Below are 23,995 nucleotides of genomic sequence, written 5' to 3'. Positions count from 1 at the left end.
ACAAAGACTAAATAACAAAATTGCAGAAGTCCAGCATTATCCATAGTGACTTTAAATGTAAATGGATTAAACTCTCCAATCAAAAGGCAGAGATTGGCAAAATGGATAAAAACATGATCCAACTATATGCTGTTTAGAAGAAACTCACCTTAAGGTCAAAGGCATCAGTAGTTTGAAAGTAAAAGGATAGAAAAATATATATACCATGCAAGTAGTAACTAAAAGAGAGCTGGGGTAGCTAAGACTATTTTATCAGTCAGCCAAAGGGGTGCTGATGCAAAATACCAGCAATCTGTTGGCTTTTATAAAGGGTATTTATTTGGGGTAGAAGCTTATACAGTTACCAGGCCATAAAGTGTAAGTTAATTCCCTCAACAAAGTTTGTTGCCATGTGTTAAAGCAAGATGACTGCCGATGTCTGCAAGAGTTCAGCCTCCCTCTTTTTTTAAGGCTCCGTGGTCCCAGCTTCTTCCAGTATCAACTGTAGGCTGGGATAAGTCTCTCTCTTCGGGCTTATTTCTCTTCGGGCTTAGCTGCTCTGCTCTTCCCATTAGGCCAGTTGTAAACTACCAGGCAAATGGCTCATCTCTCTTCCCAGGGTCTCTGCCATGTCTATTGGAGCCTTCTCTCCTTCTCACTTACCTGCTTCTCTGTGTATTTACTTCCCGGGGCTCCAACATTAAGACCCCAACTAACCACTCTGCCGTGTAGTTTTCCCTTGGTTGGTGGGGATTCGACATCCCACTGACATGGCCCAATCAAAGCTCTAATCACAACTCAATCAAGTAAAAGTGAAACCTCTGAATTTAACACAATCAAATATGCCCAGAGGAACAGACCAGTTTATAAACATAATCCAATATCTATTTTTGGAATTCATGAGTAATACCAAACTGCTATAACTATTATCAGGTAAAATAGACTTTATGTCAAAAACTCTTATGAGGCACAAAGACAATCATCATATCCTGATAAAAGGATCAAGTCAACAAGAAGATAAAATGATTATAAGTACACATGCACCAAACAGAAGAGCCCCAGGATATATGAAGCAAATATTGACAGATTTGAAGGGAAAAATAGACAATTTTACATTAATAATAGGATACTTAAATTCATGACTTTCAATAATGGATAGAACATCTATGCAGAAGATCATTAAGAAAATAGAGCACAACACTATGATTATACTAAAAGCCACTGATAGTCCTCTTTGGGTGGATTTTATGGTATGTGGATATATCTTAGTAAAACTGCTTTAACAAAATAAAAAAAGAAAATAGACATGAACAGTACTCTAAACCAACTAGACCTAACAGACATATATAGAACTCTTCATCCAACAGCAACAGTTTACACCTTCTTCTCATGTGCACTTGGATCATTCTCCAGGATAGGCCATATTTTATATCACAAAGCAAGACTCAATGAATTCATAAATGTTGAAATTATACAATGAAATGAGGCTAGAAATCAGTAACAGAAGGAGAAATGAAAAATTCACAAATATGTGGATGTTAAAACAGTACAAACTTAAACAACCAGTGGGTTAAAGAAGAAATCACAAGGGAAATTAGGAAATATCCTTAGATGCATGAAAAGGGAAATATATCAAAATTTATGGGATTCAGCAAAGGCAGTGCTGAAAGGGAAATTTATAACTCTGCTTTCATTAAAAAGAAGAAAGGGAAGCGGACTTGGCCCAATGGATAGGGCGTCCGCCTACCACAAGGGAGGTCCGCAGTTCAAACCCCGGACCTCCTTGACCGGTGTGGAGCTGACCCATGCGCAATGCTGATGCACACAGGGGTGTCCCTTGCATAGGGGAGCCCCATGTGCAGGGAGTGCACCCCGTAAGGAGAGCCGTCTAATGCAAAAGAAAGTGCAGCCTGCTCAAGAATGGCGCTGCACACGGAGAGCTGACACAGCAAGATGACGCAACAAAAAGAAACACAGATTCCCATGCCGCTGATAAGGATGGAAGCAGTCACAGAAGAACACACAGCAAATGGACACAGAGTGCAGACAACCAAGGGGGGGGGGGAAGGGGAGAAAAATAAATAAAAATCTTTTTTTTTTTTAAGAAAAGAAAGATTTCAAATTAGAGACTTAACCTCTAAGTGGAACTACTAGAAAAAGAAGATCAAACTAAACCCAAAACAAGCAAAAGGAACAGAATAATGAAGATAAATGAAATAGAGAATTAAAAAACAGTAGAGAGAAATAACAAAACCAAAAGTTGGTTCTTTGAAAAGGTCAATAAAATTGGCAAAACTTTAGCTAGACTGACAAAAAAAGAGAGGAAACAAATAACTAAAATAAAAGGTGAAATGGGGGAGATTACTACTGACCCTACTGAAATAAAAAAGACTGAGGGAAGTGGACATGGCTCAACTGATAGAACATCTGCCTACCATATGGAGGGTCCAGAGTTCTATACCCAGGGCCTCCTGACCCGTGTGATAGCTGGCCCATGCACAGTGCTGCCACATGCAGGGAGTGCCATGCCATGCAGGGGTGCCACCCTGCATGAAAAAAGCATAGCCTGCCCAGGAGGGGCACCGCACACACAGAGAGGTGACACAGCAACAAAAAAGAGACGTAGTTTCCCAGTGCCACCGGATAATGCAAGTAGATGCAGAAAAACACATAGCAAATGGACACAGAGAGCAGACAACAGGGGGAAGGGGAGAAAAATAAATAAATCTTTTTAAAAAAAGACTGAAAAAGGATAGTATGAGCGACTAGTAACTGATATAAAATGGACAACTTCCTAGGAACACACAAATTCCCTACATTCATAAAGAAGTAGAAGATCTCAACAAACTAATAACTAAAAAAGAGATTGAATCAGGAAGCACCTGTGGCTCAATTAGTTGGGCTCCCGTCTACCATATGGGAGGCCCTGTGTTTGTGTCCCGGGGCCTCCTTGTGAAGGCAGGTTCACCCGCACACTGCGGAGAGCTGCCATACTGCAAGTGCTGTGGAGTGCCGCCCAGCCCACAAGTGCTGCAAAGTGCCACCAGCCCACAAGTGCTGTGGAGTGCTGACTCAGCAAGGTGACACAACAAAAAGGGAGACAAGTACAAACACAGAAGAGCACACAGCAAATGGACAGAGAGGGCAAACAAGCAAGCTGCAAATGAGGGGGAATAAATAAAAATAAATACAGACACACAGAAGAATGCACAGGGAATGGACACAGAGAGAAGACAGCAAGCAAGCCACAAGGGGGGAGGGGAAATAAAAAAATTTTTAAAAATAGATTGAATCATTAACCAAAAACCTCTTGTCCATGAAAAGCCCAGAACCCAGATGGCTTCACAGGGGAGTTTTACCAAACATTCCAAGAAGAATTAACATGAATCCCACTTGAAGTCTTCGAAAAAATCAAAGAAGAGGGAATATTCCCTAATTCATTCTATGAAGCCATCACCTTCATATTAAAGCCAGATAAAGATATCATAGGGAAAGAAAATTACAGACCAATGTCTCTCATGAATGTTGATGCAAAAATCCTCAATTGAATACTAGCAGACTGAATCCAACAGCACATAAAACAATTATACACCATGATAAAGTAGCATTTATCCCAGGTAGGCAAAGATGATTCAATATAAGCAAATCAATTGATGTAATATATCACATTAACAGAATGGTGGAAATAAACCACATTATCTCAATTGATGCAGAAAACACATTTTTTAAAAGTGTCAGGGTACAAGATCAACACCCTAGATTCAGTACTGTTTGTATATACTAGTAATGAACAATTGGAAGAGGAAATCAAGAAAAGAATTCCATTTACAAAGTAACTTTGATGGTTTGAAACTGTATGTACTCCACAAAAACACGTTCTTAAGTCTAAACCTTTTCTGTGGGTGTGAATCCATTCTAAGTTGGACCTTTTGATGAGGTTACTTCAGTGAAGGTGTGACCCAGCCCAGTCAGGATGGGTCTTAATCCTATTACTGGAGTCCTTTATAAGTGGATTGAAACTCAGATAGAGAGCCAAGGGATGTAAGAAGCTGGATATCAGCAGAACTAGGAAGAGAAGGGAAAGACCAAGAGATGCTGCCATGTGCCTTGCTGTGTGACAGAGGAGCCAAGGATCACCAGTAGCCAGCCCCAGAATGATGGTCTTTGGGAAGAAAGCATTACCTTGATGACACCTTTATTCTGACTTTTCTTCTCCCAGCCTCAAAAAGTGTGCAATAAATTCCCATTGTTTACCCTGACCCATTTAAGCAGCCTAAGAAACTAAAACAGCAACTAAAAGAATCAAATGTCTAGGAATAAATCTAACCAAGATGTAAAGGGCTTGTACAGAGAAAACCACAAAACATTGCTAAAAGAAAACAAAGAAGCTCTATATAAGTGGAATGACATTCTGTGTTTCATGGTTTGGAAGACTGATGTTAAGATTTTCAACCCTACCCACAGTGATTTACAGGTTAAATGCAATCCCAATCAAAATATCAACAGTGTTCATTGCAGAAATGAAAGAGCCAGTTATCAAATTTATATGAAAGGATAAGGCCCCAAAATAGCCAAAACCATGTTGAAAAAAGAAGAAAGAAGTTGAAGAATTCACACCCTGATATTAAAACTTATTACAAAACTACAGTAATGAAAACAGTATGGTACTGGCACAGGGACAGACATATAAACCAAAGGAATCAAACTGAGAGTTCAGAAATCAACTCTCACATTCTTGGTCAACTGCTTTTTGACAAAGGGCAAAGACCACTCATTTGGGAAAGAATGAGAAGTCTCTTTAACAAATGGTATTGGGAAAAATTAATGTGTAACCCTACCTCACAACATATACAAAAGTGAACTTATAATGGATCTAAGACCTAAATATAAGTGCCAGAACTATGAAATTCTTAAAAGAAAACATAGGGAAGTATCTTCAGAACCTTGTGTTAGGCAATCATTTCTTTACCTAAAACACAAGGAACAAAAGAAAAAATGGATGAACAGGACCAAATCAAAATTAAAAGCTTTATTTTACATTAGAGGACTTTATCAAGAAAGTGAAAAGTCAATTTACAGAATGAGAAAAATTATTTAGAAATCAAACATCGGGTAAAGATTTATATTCAGGATATACTAAGAATTCCTACAACACAACAAGAAAAAGACAACCCAATTTAAAAATGGGCAAAAGACTTGAATAGACATTTCTCCAAAGAAGATATGCAAATTGCCAAAAAGCAGATGAAAAGAAGCTCAGTGTTATTGACCTTTAGGGGAATGCAAATGAAAACCACAATGAGATACTATTTCACACCTACTAGAATGGTTACTGTTTTTTAAAATGGAAAATTACAAGAGTTGGAGAGGATGTAGAAAAAGGAAAACTTATTCATTATTGGTGGGAATATAAAATGGTCCCACCACTCTGGAAAAGTTTGCCAGTTCCTTAGAAAGTTAAGTAGAGAATTGCCGTATAATCCAGCAATCACACTTCAAGGTAGTACACCCAAAAGAACTGAAAGCAAGAACTGAACAGATATTTGTTACAATATTCCTAGCAGCATTATTCATAATTGCCAAAAGATAGAAACAACCCAAATGTCCATCAACCAATGAATGCGTAAACAAAATGTAGTATATATATACAATGAAATATTGTTTAGCCATAAAAAGGAATAAAGTTCTGATACATGGGACAACATGGATGAAGTTTGAAGACATTGTGTTGAGTGAAATAAGCCGGACACAAAAGAATAAATATTGTATGATCTCCCTGGTATGAAATAATTAGAATAAGTAAACTCACAGGGTCAGAATCTAGAATATAGGTAACCAGGGGAGAGGGTGGGGGTAGGGAGTAGGGTGTTGTAACAGTCTGATATTGCTTATGAATTCCAAAAATAGATAATTGGATTATGTTAGCAAACTCGTCTGTCTGAGGTTTCCCTTTTACTTGATTAAATTATGATTAGGGCTTTGGGCCATGTCAGTAGCACGTTGAGTCCCTGCCCCTTGGTGGGTGGGGACTCACAGGTAATAAACATGGCAGAGGACAGAGTTAGGGGTTTTGAGCTGGAGCCTGGGAAATGAACACACAGGAATACACAGAGGAGTGGAGATGGCTGCTTAGACACAGCAGAAGCCCTGTGAGAGACAGAGCCATTCACTCATAGTCTATAGCTGGCCTTGTGTAGAGAGCACAGTAGCTGAGCCCGGAGAGAAACAGAGCCCTGGGAAGAGAGAAACGCAGGAAGGTTGATGTCAGCAGCCATCATGCTCCAACACATGGCAACAGACTTTGGTGAGGGAAGTAACTTAGACTTCATGGCCTGGTAACTGTGAGCTTCTACCCCAAATAAATGCTCTTTATAAAAGCCAACAGATTTCTGGTATTTTGCAACACTTTGACTAATACAGGTGTTAATGTTTAAAATTTATAGAGTTTCTATTTGGGATAATGGAAGCGTTTTGGTAATGGGTAGTAGTGATAGCACAATAATATGAACATAATTAACAACACTGAATTATATATTTGAGTGTGGTTAAAAGGGGGAATTTTAGGTTGTATGTAAGTTACCAGAAAAAATTTTTTTAAAACTTCATGAAACTGTGTAACACAGTGAACACTAATGTAAACCATGGACTATTGTTAATAGTAAAATTATGAAAATGTGCTTTCATCAATTGTAATAAATGTACCATACCAATGCCAGGTGTTAATAATTGGGAGATATACAGGAACTCTATATTTTATGCATGATATTTATATAAACCCATAACTTATTTAAAAAAAAACCAGCATGCAATAAATTAGCTTATACATATATCATTTTGAACATTGCAGGTAGTAGATATAGGATAAATTCCCAGAAGTTGAATTGCTTCGTCAAAGAATATATGCATTTATAAACTGTTAGAAATTGCCAGATTGACCTCCATAGTGTTGGTACCATTTTGCATTCCCACCCATTGGTGTATAAGAATGCTTATGTCCCCACTGTCTCAGCAAGAGTGTATTGTCAAGCTTTTGAGTTTTTCCAATCTGATAGGTGTGAAATGGTATCTCAGTTTAGTTTCAATTTGCATTTCTTTTATGTGTAGTGTTGAGCATCTTTTTTAAGTTAAGTTTAAAGGCCATCTGTGTTTCTCTTTCTGTGAATTGTCCGTAAAATTAGCCTATTTTACTATTTTTTAAAATATATTTTTATCTTCATGTTCTAGGAATCTTTACATTTTATTTTAGCAAGGCCAGCCCTTTGTTATCTGAATCGTAAATATTTTCCTCAGGTGTTCACTTGCCCCTTGATTTTATTTATGGTAATTTTTCATATTAAGTTCTAGGTTTGTATAGTAAAAGATTTGAAATAATGTGAAAATAATGTTGGCAGTAAGCACACAAATGAATAGTAAGCAAATTTTACAAACTCAGATTTGCAAGGATTGGGAAAATAGGACAGAGAAAGAAGCATCCAAGGTATGCTGTGATGCTTTTTAAACAATGGAAAAAATGCCTTTGACAGATGCCCGGACTTTAAAAAGATCTGAAAAGCCGATGGGACAGCAGCAAGAAGTTGATACCAGCTCAGGTCATGAGGAAGGAGGAGGTCAGAGACGGCACTACAGTATCTGGACGAGCTTGGGAAATTTAAAGGCAGGCGGGAGAAGCCACTTACAAGTGATTCAAAAACGAAACAACGGGAAAATAGTCATATGTCACAGGAAACAAAACAGGAAGAATATTACTTTCAAAAATGGATAGCTGCTTAGAGGTTGTCAAAACAGCCAGTGCACTTACTGATTTTTTTTTTTTTTCTGTGATCAAAGATTAGCAAAGCAGGTATCACTTTTCATGGCACTTGGGATAGCCCCTCTACAGTGGGAAGATCGTTGTTGAAGGTCTTTCTTTCAAAGCGGGTGAATTCCTCCAGTCGAGCGGATTGACGTACTCAGTGGTGGCATGTAGGAAGAAGACCCTGAAATTGGGGTTGGAAAGCTTCCAGAAAGAACTCGAGAATAATTCCCCACAGTCAGCCCATCAGCTGGTTCTTTGGATTCCATCGTCAGAATGTGTCTGGAATCTGTCTTTTCTCCAGTGCTCTGCCACCGCCCTGTGCAGGGCACCACCATCTCTGCCCTCACTGGAACTGGTCCCCTGACCTTGCCCTTCTCGTCCCTTCTCCGCAGGGCAGGAAGGGAGATGGTTTACGTTGGTGACTGAAACCACCGTGGCGTCCTCCGTCATGGTCCTGACTTGTGAGGGTGCCTTCGTGAGGCAGCCCTTGCCACCTCCTCGGCCTCCTCTCCTCAGCCACCAGGGTCTCCCTCACCAGGCCTCTGCCCCGACCACTCTCCCGGCAGCTCACTCAGCTGCGCACGTTGGCCACGATGACCCCTTACAGCCGACCTCCATGATCCCCCCGAAAGGGGCTTCTACGCAGCTCTCAGTCCCCTTCAGGACACTTACCAAACCTGGACATTGGTTTGTTTCTTGTTGCTGTTTAAATTTATTGTGGTAATACATGTATAACATAAAATTAGCCATTGTAGCCATTTTTAAGTTTACAGTTCAGTGGCATTAAGTACATTCACAATGTTGTGCAACCATTGCATTACCAAGACTTTTTCATCATCCCGTACAGAAACTCAGTACCCATTAAGCAAGAACTCCCTCTTCTCTCGTCTCCAAACTCCTCCTGGTAACCTCAGATCTGCATTCTGTCTCTATGAATTTGCCTATTCTAGATATTTCATATAAGTGGAATCAGATAATAATTGTTTTTTTATGTCTGGCTTATTTTACTGAGCATGAGGTTTTCAAGGTTCATGCACATTGTAGCATCTATTAGAACTTCATTATTTTTTGTGGTTAAATAATCCATTGTTTCGCTATACTGCATTTTGTTTATCCATTTATTTGTTGATGGACACAGGTTGTTTCCACTCTTTGGCTAGGGTACATAGTGCTACTATGAATATTAATGTACAAGTATCTGTTTGAGTTTCTGTTTTCAGTTCTTTTGGGTTTATGCCAAGGAATGAAATGTCCGCTGGTTTTTGAGTATTTGGGTATTTGGCATTACCTGCTAAGTTCCAAGAGGTCAGAGCCACACCCGCCTTGTTCACGCCCCGCCTCCCAGTATAGGCCCCTGCACACAGTTTGTTGAGCGATGAACAAAGCATGCACTTAACACTCAACAGTGAGGGAACCAAAGAATCTGTGTATTCATATGTTCGTTCTTATTTCAAGAAGGATTTAAGGCTATGGTGATCTCTCTGTGGAACCACTGTATTTGGGGTGGAGAATGGCAGGTGACCTTCAAAACATACTTATACACTTCAAAATAGATAATCCACAGTCTTTGTTATTTGATTACTTTTGGACTGTGCTTGTTTGGTTGGGGTTAAATCCCTAAACCTAAAATAATGATGTCCTTATCCTCATGATGAAACTTTGCTGCTTCTAATTAATCACCTGTGGTCCTCCCTTATGGAGAAGGCAGGGAAATGTTCTACCAGTTCCACAGATGCTAGAGCAGAAACAAGAGACAGAGTCATAGCCCCACCGTTTCACCCTCACCTTCAGTACCTTTTCCTTCTGTCCTTGTGCCCACTTCCACAGCTCAGGCGCCCGGTCAGTCACCGGGTATCATCGGTTCTCTGTCATTGACGTCCCTTCTCCCTCCCCCCTCCCTCTTCCAGCTTGACTCAGACCCCATTGTTCCTTACCTTGGTCACGGTGGCAGCTTCCAACCTGGCCTTTTTACCTCCAGGTTAGTTCACTGCTGCTGGGATAAGCTTTTTAAAACAGATTTCATCATCTTACACTTTAATTTGAAATTCTTCATTGTGTCGCGGTTGTTTTCAGGATGTAGCCCAAGCTCTTTCACATGGCCCACAGGGCCATTCACACCAGCCTCATGGTGTCACCCTCCACCCCCCACCCCGCGGCCCCCAGCTCCCCAGCCTCAGTCCCCACATCCTTTGCAGATGCTGCTTTCTCCACCCCCAGCTGGAGCCATCCCGGTCAGCCATGGCTCAGGGCTCAGGGCTCGTGGCTTGCTGTGCTTACCTCTTGGCAGCACGGGCCTCTCTGCATTATAATTGTATGTTTATTTGTCATTCTTCCCACTGGACCGTGTGCTCTGAAGCCAAGGGCAGTGTCTTTTATCTCCACATTTCAACAGTTAGCCCAGAGCCTCTTACAGAGTAGGCCTTTGTGGAAAGAAGGAGGGAAAGGAAAAAGGAAAGTTTGTCGGATTTCAAAGTTCATGTTCTCACTGTACTCACCACCTCCTCCCACCCTTTCTCCACCGCCCACCATCACATTCTCCCAGTGCAGGGTGGCTGAGGTTATGGGTTGACTCTCTTTGTGACCTGCTTCATTTCATGGCCACCCAGAAGCAAATCGACCCTGGCCACCATCTGGTAATTGCATCCCAGCGAAGAGAGATGACCTGTGTGTGTGATTCAGGGCAAAACACCACTACTGGAAAGACAACCAGTGTCTTTTTTGGGGGAATGGTCGATTTAATGGAGCAGCAGAGAACAAGCAAGCGTTCGTGAGCCTCCAGCAACTCTGTGACCTGCTCACTAGAACAAGGGTATAAATTCTCTGTCCATGGGGAAATCAGCTGCATTAGCAGAACTTTTCAAGACTATATATCTGGAATTCTGTTTAATTTATTACTATTAAATAACATTTTAATAAACCACCACTGATTGCATGCTTACCATAAGTTACAGACAACTGCAATGAACATCTTGCAAATTACCTAATTTAATCCTCCCAAAAGCCCAGCAACAAAAATAACAGCAAATGCATATATAGTACTTACTATCTGTTAGATGCTGTTCTGAGTACTTTGCGTGTATCAACTTATCTAATTCTCACAATAATGCTCTGATGCAGAAACTGTTATTATCCTCATTTTACAGATGAGGAAACTGAGGCAAAGAGGTGACCGAAGGTCACAAGGAAGTAAGTGGCAAAGCGGCATTTCAAATTCAGGCAGTCCGGCTCTTGAGTCCACACTCGTTGACACCCATGCTGTATTTCCTCAGTGAAGTGTAACTACTGTCCCGTTATAAAGGGGAGGCAACTGAGGCTCAGAGAGTGATGGAGCCAGTGCTGGAGATGAGTTATCTCCATGCCTGGCAGCTAACGCTTGTGCTGACCTACACAGACTCAGGGAGTGTTCGTATCACAACATGGTGCGGTTGATTCTGCCTAGCCTTCCCCACTGGGGCTTTCCAAGGGTCTTTTGGGTAGGCTTCTGCGCCTGAAACTCTTCCTTCTAAGTCTAGGTTTTGCAGCAGATAGGTTGCATTTGGTGGCACATTTTGCTTCAGACACCTTTTCAGTTTGCTTAACGAGGGGCAAAGTGGTGTGCTCAATATTTGGGTTTTGTAGATTTGTGTTAATAGTGGATTTGAACGTTTCCGTGAGACATGCAGACTTCACCCCAGGAGTCCTGATGTGGTTCTGGTTCCCTCCACAGACAGCGAGACCATGCACTACCACTACGGGCCCAAGGACCTGGTCACAATCTTGTTCTACATCTTCATCACCATCATCTTGCACGCCGTCGTTCAGGAGTACATTTTAGATGTAAGTGGCATCTCCAGTTTCTGAGATCACAGGCTGGGGAGATGTCTTTGGTTGGAGGTCCTTACCTTGAAGGAAACTCTGCCTCTGAATCCATCCACCCACCCCTCCCCATTTACATCCCTTGGTTGGCCTTGTGAACTGGGTTTCCTCTCCACACCTTGGTCCCTGTGCCCTCTCACAGCACCTGTGAGACAGCAGTATTATGTGGGGTGGAAGCTGCCTGAAATATGACAAGACAGTACCCTAATAAGTTTATTGTACTCACTATGTTTAGGGGATGTCTTCTCCATGTCTAGGCTAAAGATAATTATCTTGCCTTTCTCAAAACGCTTCCCTTTAGCTCAGTGCTGTATGCACACCATAAGACTGAATAACTTGGATTTTGGCTGGCTTAAAACTTCTAACCATTTTGAGCCCTTTCCTAGGGAGAAAACAGGAGTTTGAAACCTGCCCATTATTGATACACATGTATATTTATATGTGGCCTTTTCTTTTTTCTTTAGAAAATTAGCAAACGGCTTCATCTCTCTAAGGTCAAACACAGCAAGTTCAATGAATCTGGACAGCTGGTCGTCTTTCATCTCAGCTCTGTGATATGGTGCTTCTATGTGGTGGTGGCGGTGAGTGACCCTTGGGACTTTTTATAGAAATGACTGTGAAGTCCTTAGCAGGGAAGGAAAAGGGTGATGAGCGGAAGGTAAACTTGGGGCACTTAGAACTGAAACTCTATGTGTATCCTCATGGTATAAGAAGGGAGAGGACAAATGATATGGACACTGCTTTAGAGCTTGAGAGTCATCCTGTCCAAAAATTGATACTTTTGTAATTATTGTGGGGTATTACAATAATAATACCATGTATCTGCACAGCACTTCCTTGTTTTCCAAGGCTCCGTTATCCCATCAGATAGATTTATGTCCCCATTGTGTAGATTGGAGAAACTCAAGCTCAAATTTAGCAGCTTGCCTACGGTCAGGTAGTTCTGCAGTGGCAGAGAGAAGGCTTCCATGGGATGTCTGGTTCTGCATCTGGCACTCCTTTTGTACACTACGTTTGCCTCTCAGAAGCAAGGTCAGCATCAGCCCTGTTCACAAATCAAATCTTGTGACAATATCATTCCCACAGTTGTCTCAAGGACCAGACTATTTATCTATCTTTCTACATTTCAGGACTTACTTCGACCAACTTTTGATAACGGCAGAATTCTTGTGTATAGAGGAACGTGGACAGTGCCCTGGAGTTGGTTGTAACCAGGGTGGACCTGTAGTACTAGCAAGTGTTTAATTCGCACCCACCCCTCCCCAGGGCACCTGCACCTGTAACCTGTTTCTCAGGAGCTAGAATTGGCCTGTGAGAAACCCAGGACCGGGCCTTGGAGCATTCAGCCATGCTGTGCACTATTTGAAATTTTTCTCCTGCCTTCCACAGATGCTGCTCTTCTTTCTTTTCCTTTAGCAACATTGATGGGCTTCACATAATAAGGAACTCTCTCTCCAGAGCTGAAAGTTGAATCCATATTATCAAAGCAAGAGCCAACATGCCCTTTTCTATATTGATTTTATTCCTGTTATTATTTACCAGCAGAACAGTTTTGCTAAATGAAACTCTAGGAATTTGAGATGAGGACCCCAAGATTTGTGTACTCTGCAGCAGGGCTCCCCTGTTTACAGGGTGGTCTGTGTGCGCGCTGCTCCCCTGCCTTTGCACAGCCCAGCCTAACCCTGGGAAGCCAGGCACTTACGGACTGCCCACCCCTGGAGACCCTCAGCTGCTCTGAGGTGGAGTGGCCTCAGGATACCACAGTATTCAACTGGTCCTTCCTGGGAAGCGTTGCTTCATCTCTGAGTCACTTTTGCCCTTGCAGCCTCACTCCCAGATAATCCCATCCCAGCTGTGACACAGATGTGGGGGCCAAAGAGCCCAGTTACCTAATACCCCTTCCAGAGTGCAAAATGCTGAACTTGCTCTTTCTTTGCTTCTCTCATTCCTTCAAGGGCTCAAAAATGATGATGCTGATGAGTTTGGGAGCACGGAGTGTTTTTCTTGGGAAAACTTATGATGGTCTTTTTTGAGGAACCAGGGCCTGGGGACTGAACCTGGGACCTCCTATGTGGGAAGCTGGTGCTCAACCACTGAGCCACATCAGCTCCCCTGAGTTGTTTTTTTTGTTTGTTTTGCTTCTTGTTTTTTTGTTTGTTTTTTTCAGGAGGCACTGGGGACCGAATCCATGTGGGAGGGGGGAGCTCAGCCACTTAAGCCACATCCGCTCCCCAGTAGTCTTTTATTATGGTATAAGCCTGTTCCCTACTCAACATTCTCAGCAGGAAATGGAGACCCAAGGGATCCTGGAAAGCACCAGTGACCAAATTCCTAATAACACCGCTTAGCTCCTTCTCCCCACCCTTCCATCTGCACTGTTCTACATGGAATGAAAGGGATTAAGGAAGAAGAGAGAGTAGTTTTGTAAAAGGAGTGAAACATTTTTTAATCATATTTTTCTTTTATGGTACAAATTTTTCTCAAGCCCTCTCTGTCCTATTCCACAATCATTTCATCAGCAAGTCTGGCCAACTTTACCTGCAAACGATACTGAGGTTTTATTGTCTGCTTTCCACCTGCACTGCTCTCCCTAGTCCAGTAGTTCCCAAACAGGACTCTCCATGGGACATTTGGCAATATGCTACCGGCATCTAGTGAGTAGAGGACTGGGTGCTGCTGTATATCCTGTAGTGCACAGGACAGCCCCCTACAACAAAGAATTACCCAGCAGTACCTTGTGTGACAAATCCTGCCCTCGGCCAACCCACCATCATTTCTCGCCGGGACTCCTGAATTGCTTCCTTCTAGAAGTAGGTCTATTTCATTTTAAAAAATGCAGATGAGTCATGCGTTCCCCTCCTGAAAGTTGTCATCGCTGATGACCTGGACCCCGCCAGCCTTGCCAATCCCATCTCCTCCCACTCACTGGCCCAGCCCGCTGTTCTCCTCTCTGCTCCTCTAGCTCTCCTGGGAGGTCTCTGAGACTTTGCATTAGGGGTTTCCACCCGCTGACATCCCATGACCGTGGCCAACCTCACCTTGTTATCGGAGTATCCACCTCCTTAGAGAGGCCTTTTAGACAACTCAATCCATAAACTCCCCTGGTTTGTGTTTTCTGCACTTTGCCCTTTACCATGGTGTTTTTCTTGTTCATGAGTGTGTTCTCTATTGTCTGTCTCTTCTCCTAGACCCTAAGCTGCTGGTGAGCAGGTGCTGTGGTCCCTGCCGTATCCCTAGTACAGTGACTGACACGTGCTAAGCACTAGGTTGCAAGAATGAGTGTATAAATTACTGCAAATGCATCTTCTTGCTCCAACCTTCAACATTTTTAAGTGATGAATTGATGTTATAAAACTCATAGATGATCATTTTTTTAAAATGAGCAATATAGGATTCAAAATGGAAAGAAAAAAATTATCCCAAATCCCTACCACCAGAAATAACCAGTTTTATTTTGGTATTTAATTTAGACATTTCTCTCTGCAGATGTAAATTCCACAGGGGAAAGCAGAATTCATATTTCAAACCTTAACTCTCTTGCTCAGGAGAAACCCAATAGATTGGGGTAAGGGGGCACCTTTAATGTAGTGCTTTGTATCTGGGCTGGTTTCTGCTAATGGACTAGTTACTTTAGCGCAGATTTTGTTTTTAATTGTGGTAACATAGATGACAAAATTTGCCATTTTAGCATTTTTAAGTGTACAGTTCAGTGGCATTAATTACTTTTACAATATTGTGCTACCACTGTTCATTACTAAGACCTTTCCATTACTCAGAACAGAAACTCTGTACCCATTAAGCAATAATTCTCCATTCCCACTGTAATCCACTTTCTGTCTCTATGAATTGGCCTATTCTAGATATTTCCTGTATGTGCAATCATACAATATTTGTCCTTTTGTGTCTGGCTTATTTTACTCAACAATTTTTTCATGGTTCATTCATGTTGTAGTATGTAAAAGAACTTCATTCCTTTTTATGGTGAATAATATTCCATTGTATGGGTTCATCCATTCATCAGTTGGATGCTTGGGTTGCTTCCATCTTTTGGCTATTGTGAATAATGCTGCTGTGAACATTGGTATATTTGTTTGCATCCCTCTTTTCAATTCTTTGGGGTGTATACCTAAGAGCAGAGCTGCCAGATCATTTGGTAATTCTACATTTTAATTTCCTGAGGAACTGCCAAACTTTACCACAGTGGCAGCAACCATTTTACATTCCTGCTAGCAGTGTGCAAGGGTGTGTCTACATTCTCACCAACACTTGCTTTCTGTTGCTTTTTTTCCTCCCAGTAATAGTCATCTTAGTGGGTGTGAAATAGTACCTCACTATGGGTTTTTTTGTCTTTTTTTTTTTTTTTTTTTTTTTTTTTTATGGTGGCAGGGGATTGAACCTGGGAACTCTTAAGTGGGAAGCCTGCATTCAACCATGACCCACATTGGCTCCCCTGAGTTGTTTTTTTCATTAGTTTGCTTGTTGTTTGTCTTTGTTTTTAGGAGGCTCTGGAAACCGAACTGGGACTTCCCATATGGGAAGCAGGCGCTCAACCGCTCGAGCCACCTCCGCTTCCTCATTGCGGTTTTAATTTGCATTTCCTTAATGGCTAATGATTTGAGCATCTTTTTCTGTGCTCTTTTGCTCTTTTGTATATCTTCTTTGGAGAAATGTCTATTCAAGTCCTTTGCACATGTTTTAATTGGGTTGTTTGTCTTTTTGTTGTTGTGCTATAGGTGTTTTTGTATATTCTGCATATTAAATGCTTAGCAGATATTTGATTTCTAAATATTTTGCTCCCATTCATTAGCCTTTTTTCACCTTGGTATGTCCTTAGATGGACAAAAGTTTTAAATTTTGATGAAGTCTAGTTTTTTTGTTCTTGTTACTCATGCTTTTAGTGTTTAGAGCAGATTTTTAGTATGAAGCTGCTCCTGATGGATAAAGTATGTCTGAATCTAGATAGCAACTGACTTTGTTTTGTCTGGATTCTACTTGTTTTTGTGGTGATTTTTTTCATACATCAAAAACGAAGCTTGCTGGAAAAGGAAAGGATTGTTCCAGCTTGCTCAGGCCTCACTGAATTCATGGGCTGATCTGTAAACTCAGAACAAAGCTCCTGAGACCATTTGCTGAGGCCTGTCAGTGGAGGTGATTTGGAGTGGGTTGTTACAGGTAACTTCTTGTGCCAAACTCAGCCCACTGTGAGCTCAGGTGGTCTGGTGTGCCTGGCCTCTGAGGGTCCCCTCAGCCCCCATCTCCTTTAGGCAGCTGCTTGGCCAGAGGTCTGGACTCAGAGCAGTGAGTCATTTTTCCTTTGGCTCCCTCTATCCCCTCCCTACGCAGTCCCAGTGGACTGGACATTTGCAAGCAGACAGCATTTTTCTGAGAGTTTTGTTTGCTTGTTGTCTTCAGAGTTCTGACCTCTTTATCTCCTAGAAAAAAAGAGACAAGCTGAGGAGAATTCCTGTTTAAAATCTTACAAGATCATTTGGACTTTAGATTTCTCTCAGTGCTGCTTCTCTCTTGGCAAGATTTTTGGGTTTTTTGTTTGTTTGTTTGTTTTTTGCTGAGAATCCTCTCACACCTCAGTCTCAGAAATACCATTTTCCTCCTTAACTACATTACTGCTTCCTCTAGGAAGGAATATTCTCTCCTCTCTGATTTCCCTGGAGTCAGGTAGAGAACAAAGAAAACTGCATAATGCTGTGTGTCTAGGGTCAGAAACTGGTGAGAACAGTTGTGAGAAGGGCAGCGATGCTCGTCAGCAATGAGGGTGTGTGAGAGAAATCAGAACTCCCCTGCCTACAAGCCCAGAGCCTTCCACTTGTGTGTCTCTGCTTGGGGCTGAGCAGGAGGATGGTGGTAGTGAGAAGAGATTAAAAATGAAGCTCTAAGGGGTTGAGGCGACCTACAGTTCCTGAGGCCCAAGGGGTGTGGGATCGGGGCTGTAGACTCGACCTGAAATGCATGCTCATAGGCCAGAGGGCCTTTGGTGACCAGAGGGTGGACGGATTGGCCTTCACTTGGAAATACAGTTGAGGATCCAAAAGATAATTATTGAGAATACCTCTCGCCCCTGTCGGCCTTCTCCTCCTTGATACTGCTAAGCTCAGATATGTGAACATCTGAGGTACTCAGTCTCCTCAGCCTTGTCCATGGGAAGCAGACACTCAACTGCTGAGTTACACCCACTCCCCCCAAGTTTATTTTATTTTATATTAAGATTTATTTTTATTTATTTCTCTCCCCTTCCCCCAGTTGTCTGTTCTGTGTCCATTCTCTGTGTGTTCTTCTTTGCCCACTTGCATTCTCAGCAGTACCAGGAATCTCTGTCTCTTTCTGTTGTGTCATCTTGCTGCATCAGCTCTCCGTGCGTGTGGCGCCATTCTTGGGCTCACTGCGCTTTTTTTTTTTCATGTGGGGCAGCTCTCCTTGCCAGGTGCACTCCTTGCACGTGGGGCTCCCTTATGCGGGGGACACCCCTGCGTGGCTCGGCACTTCTTGCACACATCAGCACTATGCGTGGGCCAGCTCACCACATGGGTCAGGAGGCCCTGCGTTCGAATCCTGGACCTCCTATATGGTAGACAGACGCTCTATCAGTTGAGCCATGTCTGCTTCCCCCAAGTTTATTTTTTAACTCACTGAAGGCACCTGGCCGGAGGTAAATGAACCAGATGATAGAGGCCCACAATCAGATTTCAGGTGTGCTGTGAAAAATCATATAATTTCAAGGATCCTTCCTGTCTGTTCCTTCATTTCCCCATTTCTAAAATAAGATCATACAAATCTAGCTTTCTCTGTCTTCTCTGAGTGATAATGTTTTTCTGAGGGAAGAAAAGCATTCAACCAACGTCCCTTTCTCTCTCCCTCCCTCCTTCCCTCCCTCCCTGTCTCCCTTCCTTCCAATAAATTTTTATGGGACTTTTGAAGCATCATCTGCCTCTTGCTCAGGGTAAACTATTTCCTCATGTATTTTGTAATCTTGGATTGTAAACTCATTTTTTTGCAAGGCTTTTTCTGCAGGAATTCTGTTCACCCTGGGATAAGGATACCAAGGGTATCCCCAGCCCAGCCCAAAAATGATTAATATTAATTTCTTAGCTTGGTGGGTCCTGGACCACACTGGTGGGATAAATTTGAACTCCAAATCCATGTGGAGGTGGACCTGAGGTTATGAATTTTAAGGGATTATTTTTCCATCGAGGACTCTGAGACAGACCTCTTCATCTCTGTGTTGGTGGGCCAGTGCTTTGCAGTCTGCCCTTTCTCTGAGGCTGTAGCCCTTCAAGGGTCCTGATCTTAACGGGGCTCTCAGTTACACCTCCTGCGACACCACCCTCTGTCCCCTGGGCTGCCAAGGCACCACCCTTCCTTACTGCTCTGGTTTTTAATTCCTGTCTTGGGTTGCAGGGGGTTTCCCTTTCACAATGTGAGCTCAGCTTTGCACTTAAAAGAGTATTTAATTTCTAGATATTCTGTGATGGGACGGTTTTCAAGTTACCTTCCCACGTTTTAGCACTGGGCACGTACTCTGTAGGAGGCACTGGGCTAGTGCTGGAGACAGAAAGAAGGCAAGAAAAGACCCCTGCAGGAAGGTGCTTGTGGAACAGTGGAAGCCACCGGTGATGATGGTGCAGTGTGGGAAACGTCAGAATCCACGTACTTGGCAAGACCAGTGGGGACCTGCCATTCTTTTTCTCCATGGTGATAGGCAAAGCCAAACCAGATTTCTCATCTTTCCAGTCGATGGTTACCCTAGAGTCCATTTGCTTATTTGTTCTATAAGCCTACATGCCAGGCACAGCACTAGACACTGTCACATAAACTGAGGCATTAATTTCTAATAATAACTCTGTGCGCATAGATATTTTTATCCTCCTCTTACAGATGAGCCAACTGAAGTGTCCAGAGACGGAATTAACTTGTTCAGGGGATGCAACTAGGATGTTTCAGACCCAAATTCAGACACAGATCTTCTGACCCTGAGCCTCCCCTTACTGTTTCATGGCTCTTTCATGATAAAGAAACGGGGCAAGTACCCCGGGTGCCTCACAGGGAGGTCCTTCGTTTTGACATTTGCTGTCCCTCCTCTTGCAGGCAGCTGGGGCCTGGGTACGTCCCTGACCCAAGTCCATCACAGGGCCCCAGCACCTCTCTAAATGCCGCCTCTTCTCTTCCACTGCAGGAGGGATACTTAACAAACCCAAGAAGCCTCTGGGAGGACTACCCACACGTCTATCTCCCGTGAGTATTCTCCTGACTCGATCTCCAGGGTGACGCGAGCGGTCACTGGCTTCTTCACGCCAGAGGGAGGCTGGCGTCACGACCAGCTCCTGCCCTGAGTTCGGGGGTAGTGCTGTGGAAGGCAGGCTCACCGGGGCCGCTTCCTCAGTATGCTTTACCCAGAGAATCCCCAGGTGCAGTCCATCTGCACTAGCCCTTACCTCAGGAACACTTATAACTGCAGCAACAGAACCCCTCCAGGAAGTGCTCCAGGCTGGGTGCCTCCTGGGCGGGCCCTGCCTTCAGAGCACCTCAGTGAGGCTCCAGCAGAGGCTGCTATCACCCGCCCTTCCTCTCCTGCTCCAGGGTGCTCTGTGCCGCCAGGACACCAGGAGGGCGGACCTGCCTCCCTCCAGAGCCCCCTCTTTACCTTCTGTGAGAGCTTTAAGAGCCACAGCTAGGGCCTCCTCTTGGCGGATTTGAGTCCTCCTTTTGCTGCGGAGCTCCACGTACTCTTCGGTGTATTCAGTGGCCACCACCTTCTCCACTGGCCATGCTGTCATCAGCTCCCTCCTCAGCCTTCCCTTCTCTAAGCTGAAGAACCCCTCCTTCTTCCTCTGCGCTCCTCATCGCTTTCGTGTCTTTTCAAGGACTTTCCGCACCCCTTTAAGTGGCCCTCGGGAGAAGCCAGGGTCCCCGGCTCAGGAACACGGGGATGCCTGGCCCTGCCCCTCGCTCCTGGCCCAGCTCCTCGGGCAGCCTCAGCCTGTCCGTTTCCCTCCTGCCCTTGGCGGGCTCCCACGGGGACACTTTTTTTTCATCCTTATGTGACTCACTCCCTTGTCTCCAGCTTCCAGGTGAAGTTTTTCTACCTGTGCCAGCTGGCCTACTGGCTGCACGCACTTCCTGAGCTGTATTTCCAGAAGGTACGGAAGGTGAGTTCTCGCCTCTCCTCCCCCCGCCTTGAGGACCTCCGTTCTCCGCCTCCCTGCAGTTCTCAGAGAGAACTTTCCCTGCCTCTGGAAGCTCCGGCGTTGGGCGGGGACGGGACTGTGTCTGGGCGCAGCACTGCATCAACCCCTGGAGAAGTCTGCCTTAGACCCCACGGCAGCAGGTCGTCGGCATCAGCCTCTTGCCTGCCTGCCACGTCACACATGTGGCTTTGGGAAAACTTATCTATGATATTCTGTAATAGATACCAAATGGAAAACTTTTTGCCTTTCCTACAGTCTTTTTTTTTTTTGATAGTCTCCCACTGAATTATTTCCAGAAACTCTCTTCCCCACTCCCTGTCATATCTTTCTCAACCTAAGCATGGCCCTCTGCTAGGGGACCTGCAGCTGCAGCCTCCCCCTGAGCCTTTTCGGGAGCCCGGTACCTGAGACTCTGTGCCGTGGGGCATCCGTGTTGCAGCAGCCCAGCCGTGGAGGGGCAGGGTGCTCTAGCCCTCCCTCATTCCTCTGCCCTTCCCCTCATCCCATTGACAGTCTGGTTCTTTTCATTTTCAGGAGGAAATTCCCCGTCAGCTCCAGTATATTTGCCTGTACCTGGTCCACATAGCTGGAGCTTACCTCTTAAAGTGAGTGAGACCCTGGAACTGGCAAGATTTCCTTGCCCATTTCCTTCCATGCATCAATCCGTGCATCCATTTATTAGATGCCTACTGTGTGCCGAGCACCATGCTTACACCTGGGAATACAAAGATGGGTAGGGGAGGATTCCGTTAGCTTCGGTGGTTCAAAGTCAGCCTCAGCATAGGAGAGACAGTTACAGACCTCAATAAGGATAACCTGAGTGTGTGAACTGCTGGGGAACGATACGTAGCATCTGCTCTGGAGGCCCGAAGAGTGACCACCTCGGCCTGAGAGCGAGCCAGGAAAGCTTCCGAGGCATGGTGGTGCTTGACACACGTCTCTGCAGGTTGCAGGCGGCCTGAAGCTGGGCTCCTGCCTTGGCACCCGTGGCAGGTGCCGCTAGAGCCGGAATCCTAAAATCCTCTTCCTCTAACTTGTAATGAGATGGAGAGTAGACCAGGCCCCACCAGGATAGCTTGCTGCTTGGTGGTTCTCCCGAGTTGAAAAGTTGCTATAGTATTAGGCCTTGAGCATTTCTTTTATGAAAAGAACCACAGTAATGAATAAGCTGTGTCCGTGGCAATTGAGGGCGACGTTTTTTGAGCTTTATCAGTGCAGCGTAGGAGAATACCTTGTGGTTTCTCTAGGCTGGCATTTTTAGAACTTGCTCTGCATGCCTTTGTTCTGAGGTGCCTGAGTCCTGAGGCCCATTGTCTCCTGTGTTCTCACAGCAAGAATGACTGGCCCAGAGTCCTGGAGGTAGGGAGGGAGGCAGCTTTGACTCCCCAGCCTCTTGCCTCCCGGAGGGCCCTGTCTCCAGATGCCTAGAGCAAAGGCAGCTTCTGGGTGGGCCTTTGCCGGGCAAAGCGGGCTTGGGGGTGCTGGCTCTGCCCTGGGGTGCCGCAGAGCCGGTATGGAGACGCCAGCATGCACTGAGGCCCTGGCCCTGTGTGGTGAGAGCCAGGGTGAGGAGGTCGGGTCCTGCTGTACCCCCGTCACTTCTTTCTCCCAGAGATGCAAGATACTGTCAAGTACATTTTCTTCCCGTCCATCTGTGTTCCGGGGAAGGAGGGCACATGCCCAGCCCTGTTGGGGCTGAGTTCTCTAACTTCTTGTTTGGTGGTGAGAATGGAGCCGAGGGCAGGAAGCAGCAGATGCTCCACAGTCGTGCCCATTACACCACTGCAACTGAAGATGTGAAAAGTCCTTCGGGACATTCACCAGATGGGCGCGTACCCAGCGAGGCTGGCACCGTTTCAAGGTGCAGCAGCAACTCCTGGAGAAATCCTTTTCCTTCAGTCCTTTTAGTTTCCAGAAGTGAGTGTGTGGAGAGGAAGACACAAGATCTCTCAGGGACAGACCTTTAAAATGCCAAATGATACAGGGTTTCGTTCGGGCTCAGAGCTTGGCTCTTGGAGTTCTTCCCTCATTCAGCGCCTGTCTGAGCACCACCTGGGCCAGGCACTGCTCCAGGAGCTTCAGTTATCTATGGACAAAGTCCGGCAAGGCCCTGCTCTCCTGAGTCTTCCATTCCAGTGGGAGGCAGACCATCAAGGAGGAGTGAGATAAACAGAAGTTTCTCATGACAGTAGGGGCAAGGCTGGAAATAACCCAGGGTCCTGAAACGGAACGACTTGTCCGTTGGGCACGTTTGGTGTGGCAAGGGAAGGCGTCTTGAGATGACTGGAGCCAAGGCCCAAATGAAGAGAGCCTGGCACGTGGAGCTTTGGTCGAAGATCGGTGCAGGCAGTGAGAAAAGCACGTGCAAAGGTCCCGAGGTGGGAATGAGCATAGAAGCCCAGTGTGGCTGGAGTCGAGACAGTGAGGTTTGAGACAAGGTCATGGGCCAGACCACGTTGGGCTTTGTAGGCTACCATGAAGACACTGGGTAGTTTTTACTATTGTCACCCTGTTCACTGGGCATACCCTCCCCATGAATGTCCTGATCACTTTTTTACTTCTTTAGTTGCATTTGGTATAATCAGCCAGATCCTCATTTATCCATGCTTTTGGGTGTGCTCCCACGTTTTTTCCTTGACTTGGTAAACCTGCATGTTTGGCAGGATTTATAATTTCGCTCTACAGTCTCTTAGCTTTGTGAACTACATCTAACATTGTTAAGGGACTGCCTCACAAAGTCACAACTACAGTTAAGCAGAGGGCCATGCCCGGGTGGGTGCTAATTTTATGAGTCCGGGTCATGAGTAAGTACTTTTGCATTATGTTGAATTTTGCTTCCCCGTGTACCTTTTAGCTATGAAGACTTGGTTCATGAAAAGTCAGGCAAGAGGAACCCCTTGTATTTCAACAGTCAAGGTTCAGCAGACTTGTTCTGAGCCTCTTTTATGTGTTTGGTTCTGGGCCAAGCAATGAGGGTGGAACAACGTGGGCAAGGTGAAAAGTGCTCAGAGTCTAGGCCAGCTTCTCTGCGGGAGGCAGGTAGGAGCGCCAGGCCCAGAGACGGCAGGTAATGGGACGCGGCTGTAGGAAAAATCCTTACAGGTGCAACAGCTCCGCTGACTTCCTGGAGGATGGGGAACGGTCAGCCAGCAAAAGGGGGAGTGGA

At 44.6% G+C, this 23,995-nt stretch overlaps 1 protein-coding gene across 3 annotated transcripts in view; it reads left to right on the top strand.

The window, feature by feature from the left end:
• TRAM2 (translocation associated membrane protein 2) overlaps nucleotides 1-23,995 on the top strand; it is a 79,681-nt gene that overhangs the window by 52,441 nt on the left and 3,245 nt on the right. For all 3 annotated transcript variants that reach the window (XM_004463778.5, XM_023590316.3, XM_058306879.2), the window contains 5 exons: nucleotides 11,481-11,590; nucleotides 12,094-12,210; nucleotides 19,818-19,876; nucleotides 20,706-20,790; nucleotides 21,364-21,434. In XM_004463778.5, coding sequence (XP_004463835.1) covers nucleotides 11,481-11,590; nucleotides 12,094-12,210; nucleotides 19,818-19,876; nucleotides 20,706-20,790; nucleotides 21,364-21,434 — 442 coding nt within the window. The remainder of the gene's footprint in view (nucleotides 1-11,480; nucleotides 11,591-12,093; nucleotides 12,211-19,817; nucleotides 19,877-20,705; nucleotides 20,791-21,363; nucleotides 21,435-23,995) is intronic.

Source organism: Dasypus novemcinctus, chromosome 11 (genome assembly GCF_030445035.2).
Source record: "Dasypus novemcinctus isolate mDasNov1 chromosome 11, mDasNov1.1.hap2, whole genome shotgun sequence".
Classification (NCBI taxonomy): domain Eukaryota; kingdom Metazoa; phylum Chordata; class Mammalia; order Cingulata; family Dasypodidae; genus Dasypus; species Dasypus novemcinctus.
Note: the sequence above shows the minus strand (reverse complement) of the source record. Positions and strands in the feature narration are given on the sequence as shown.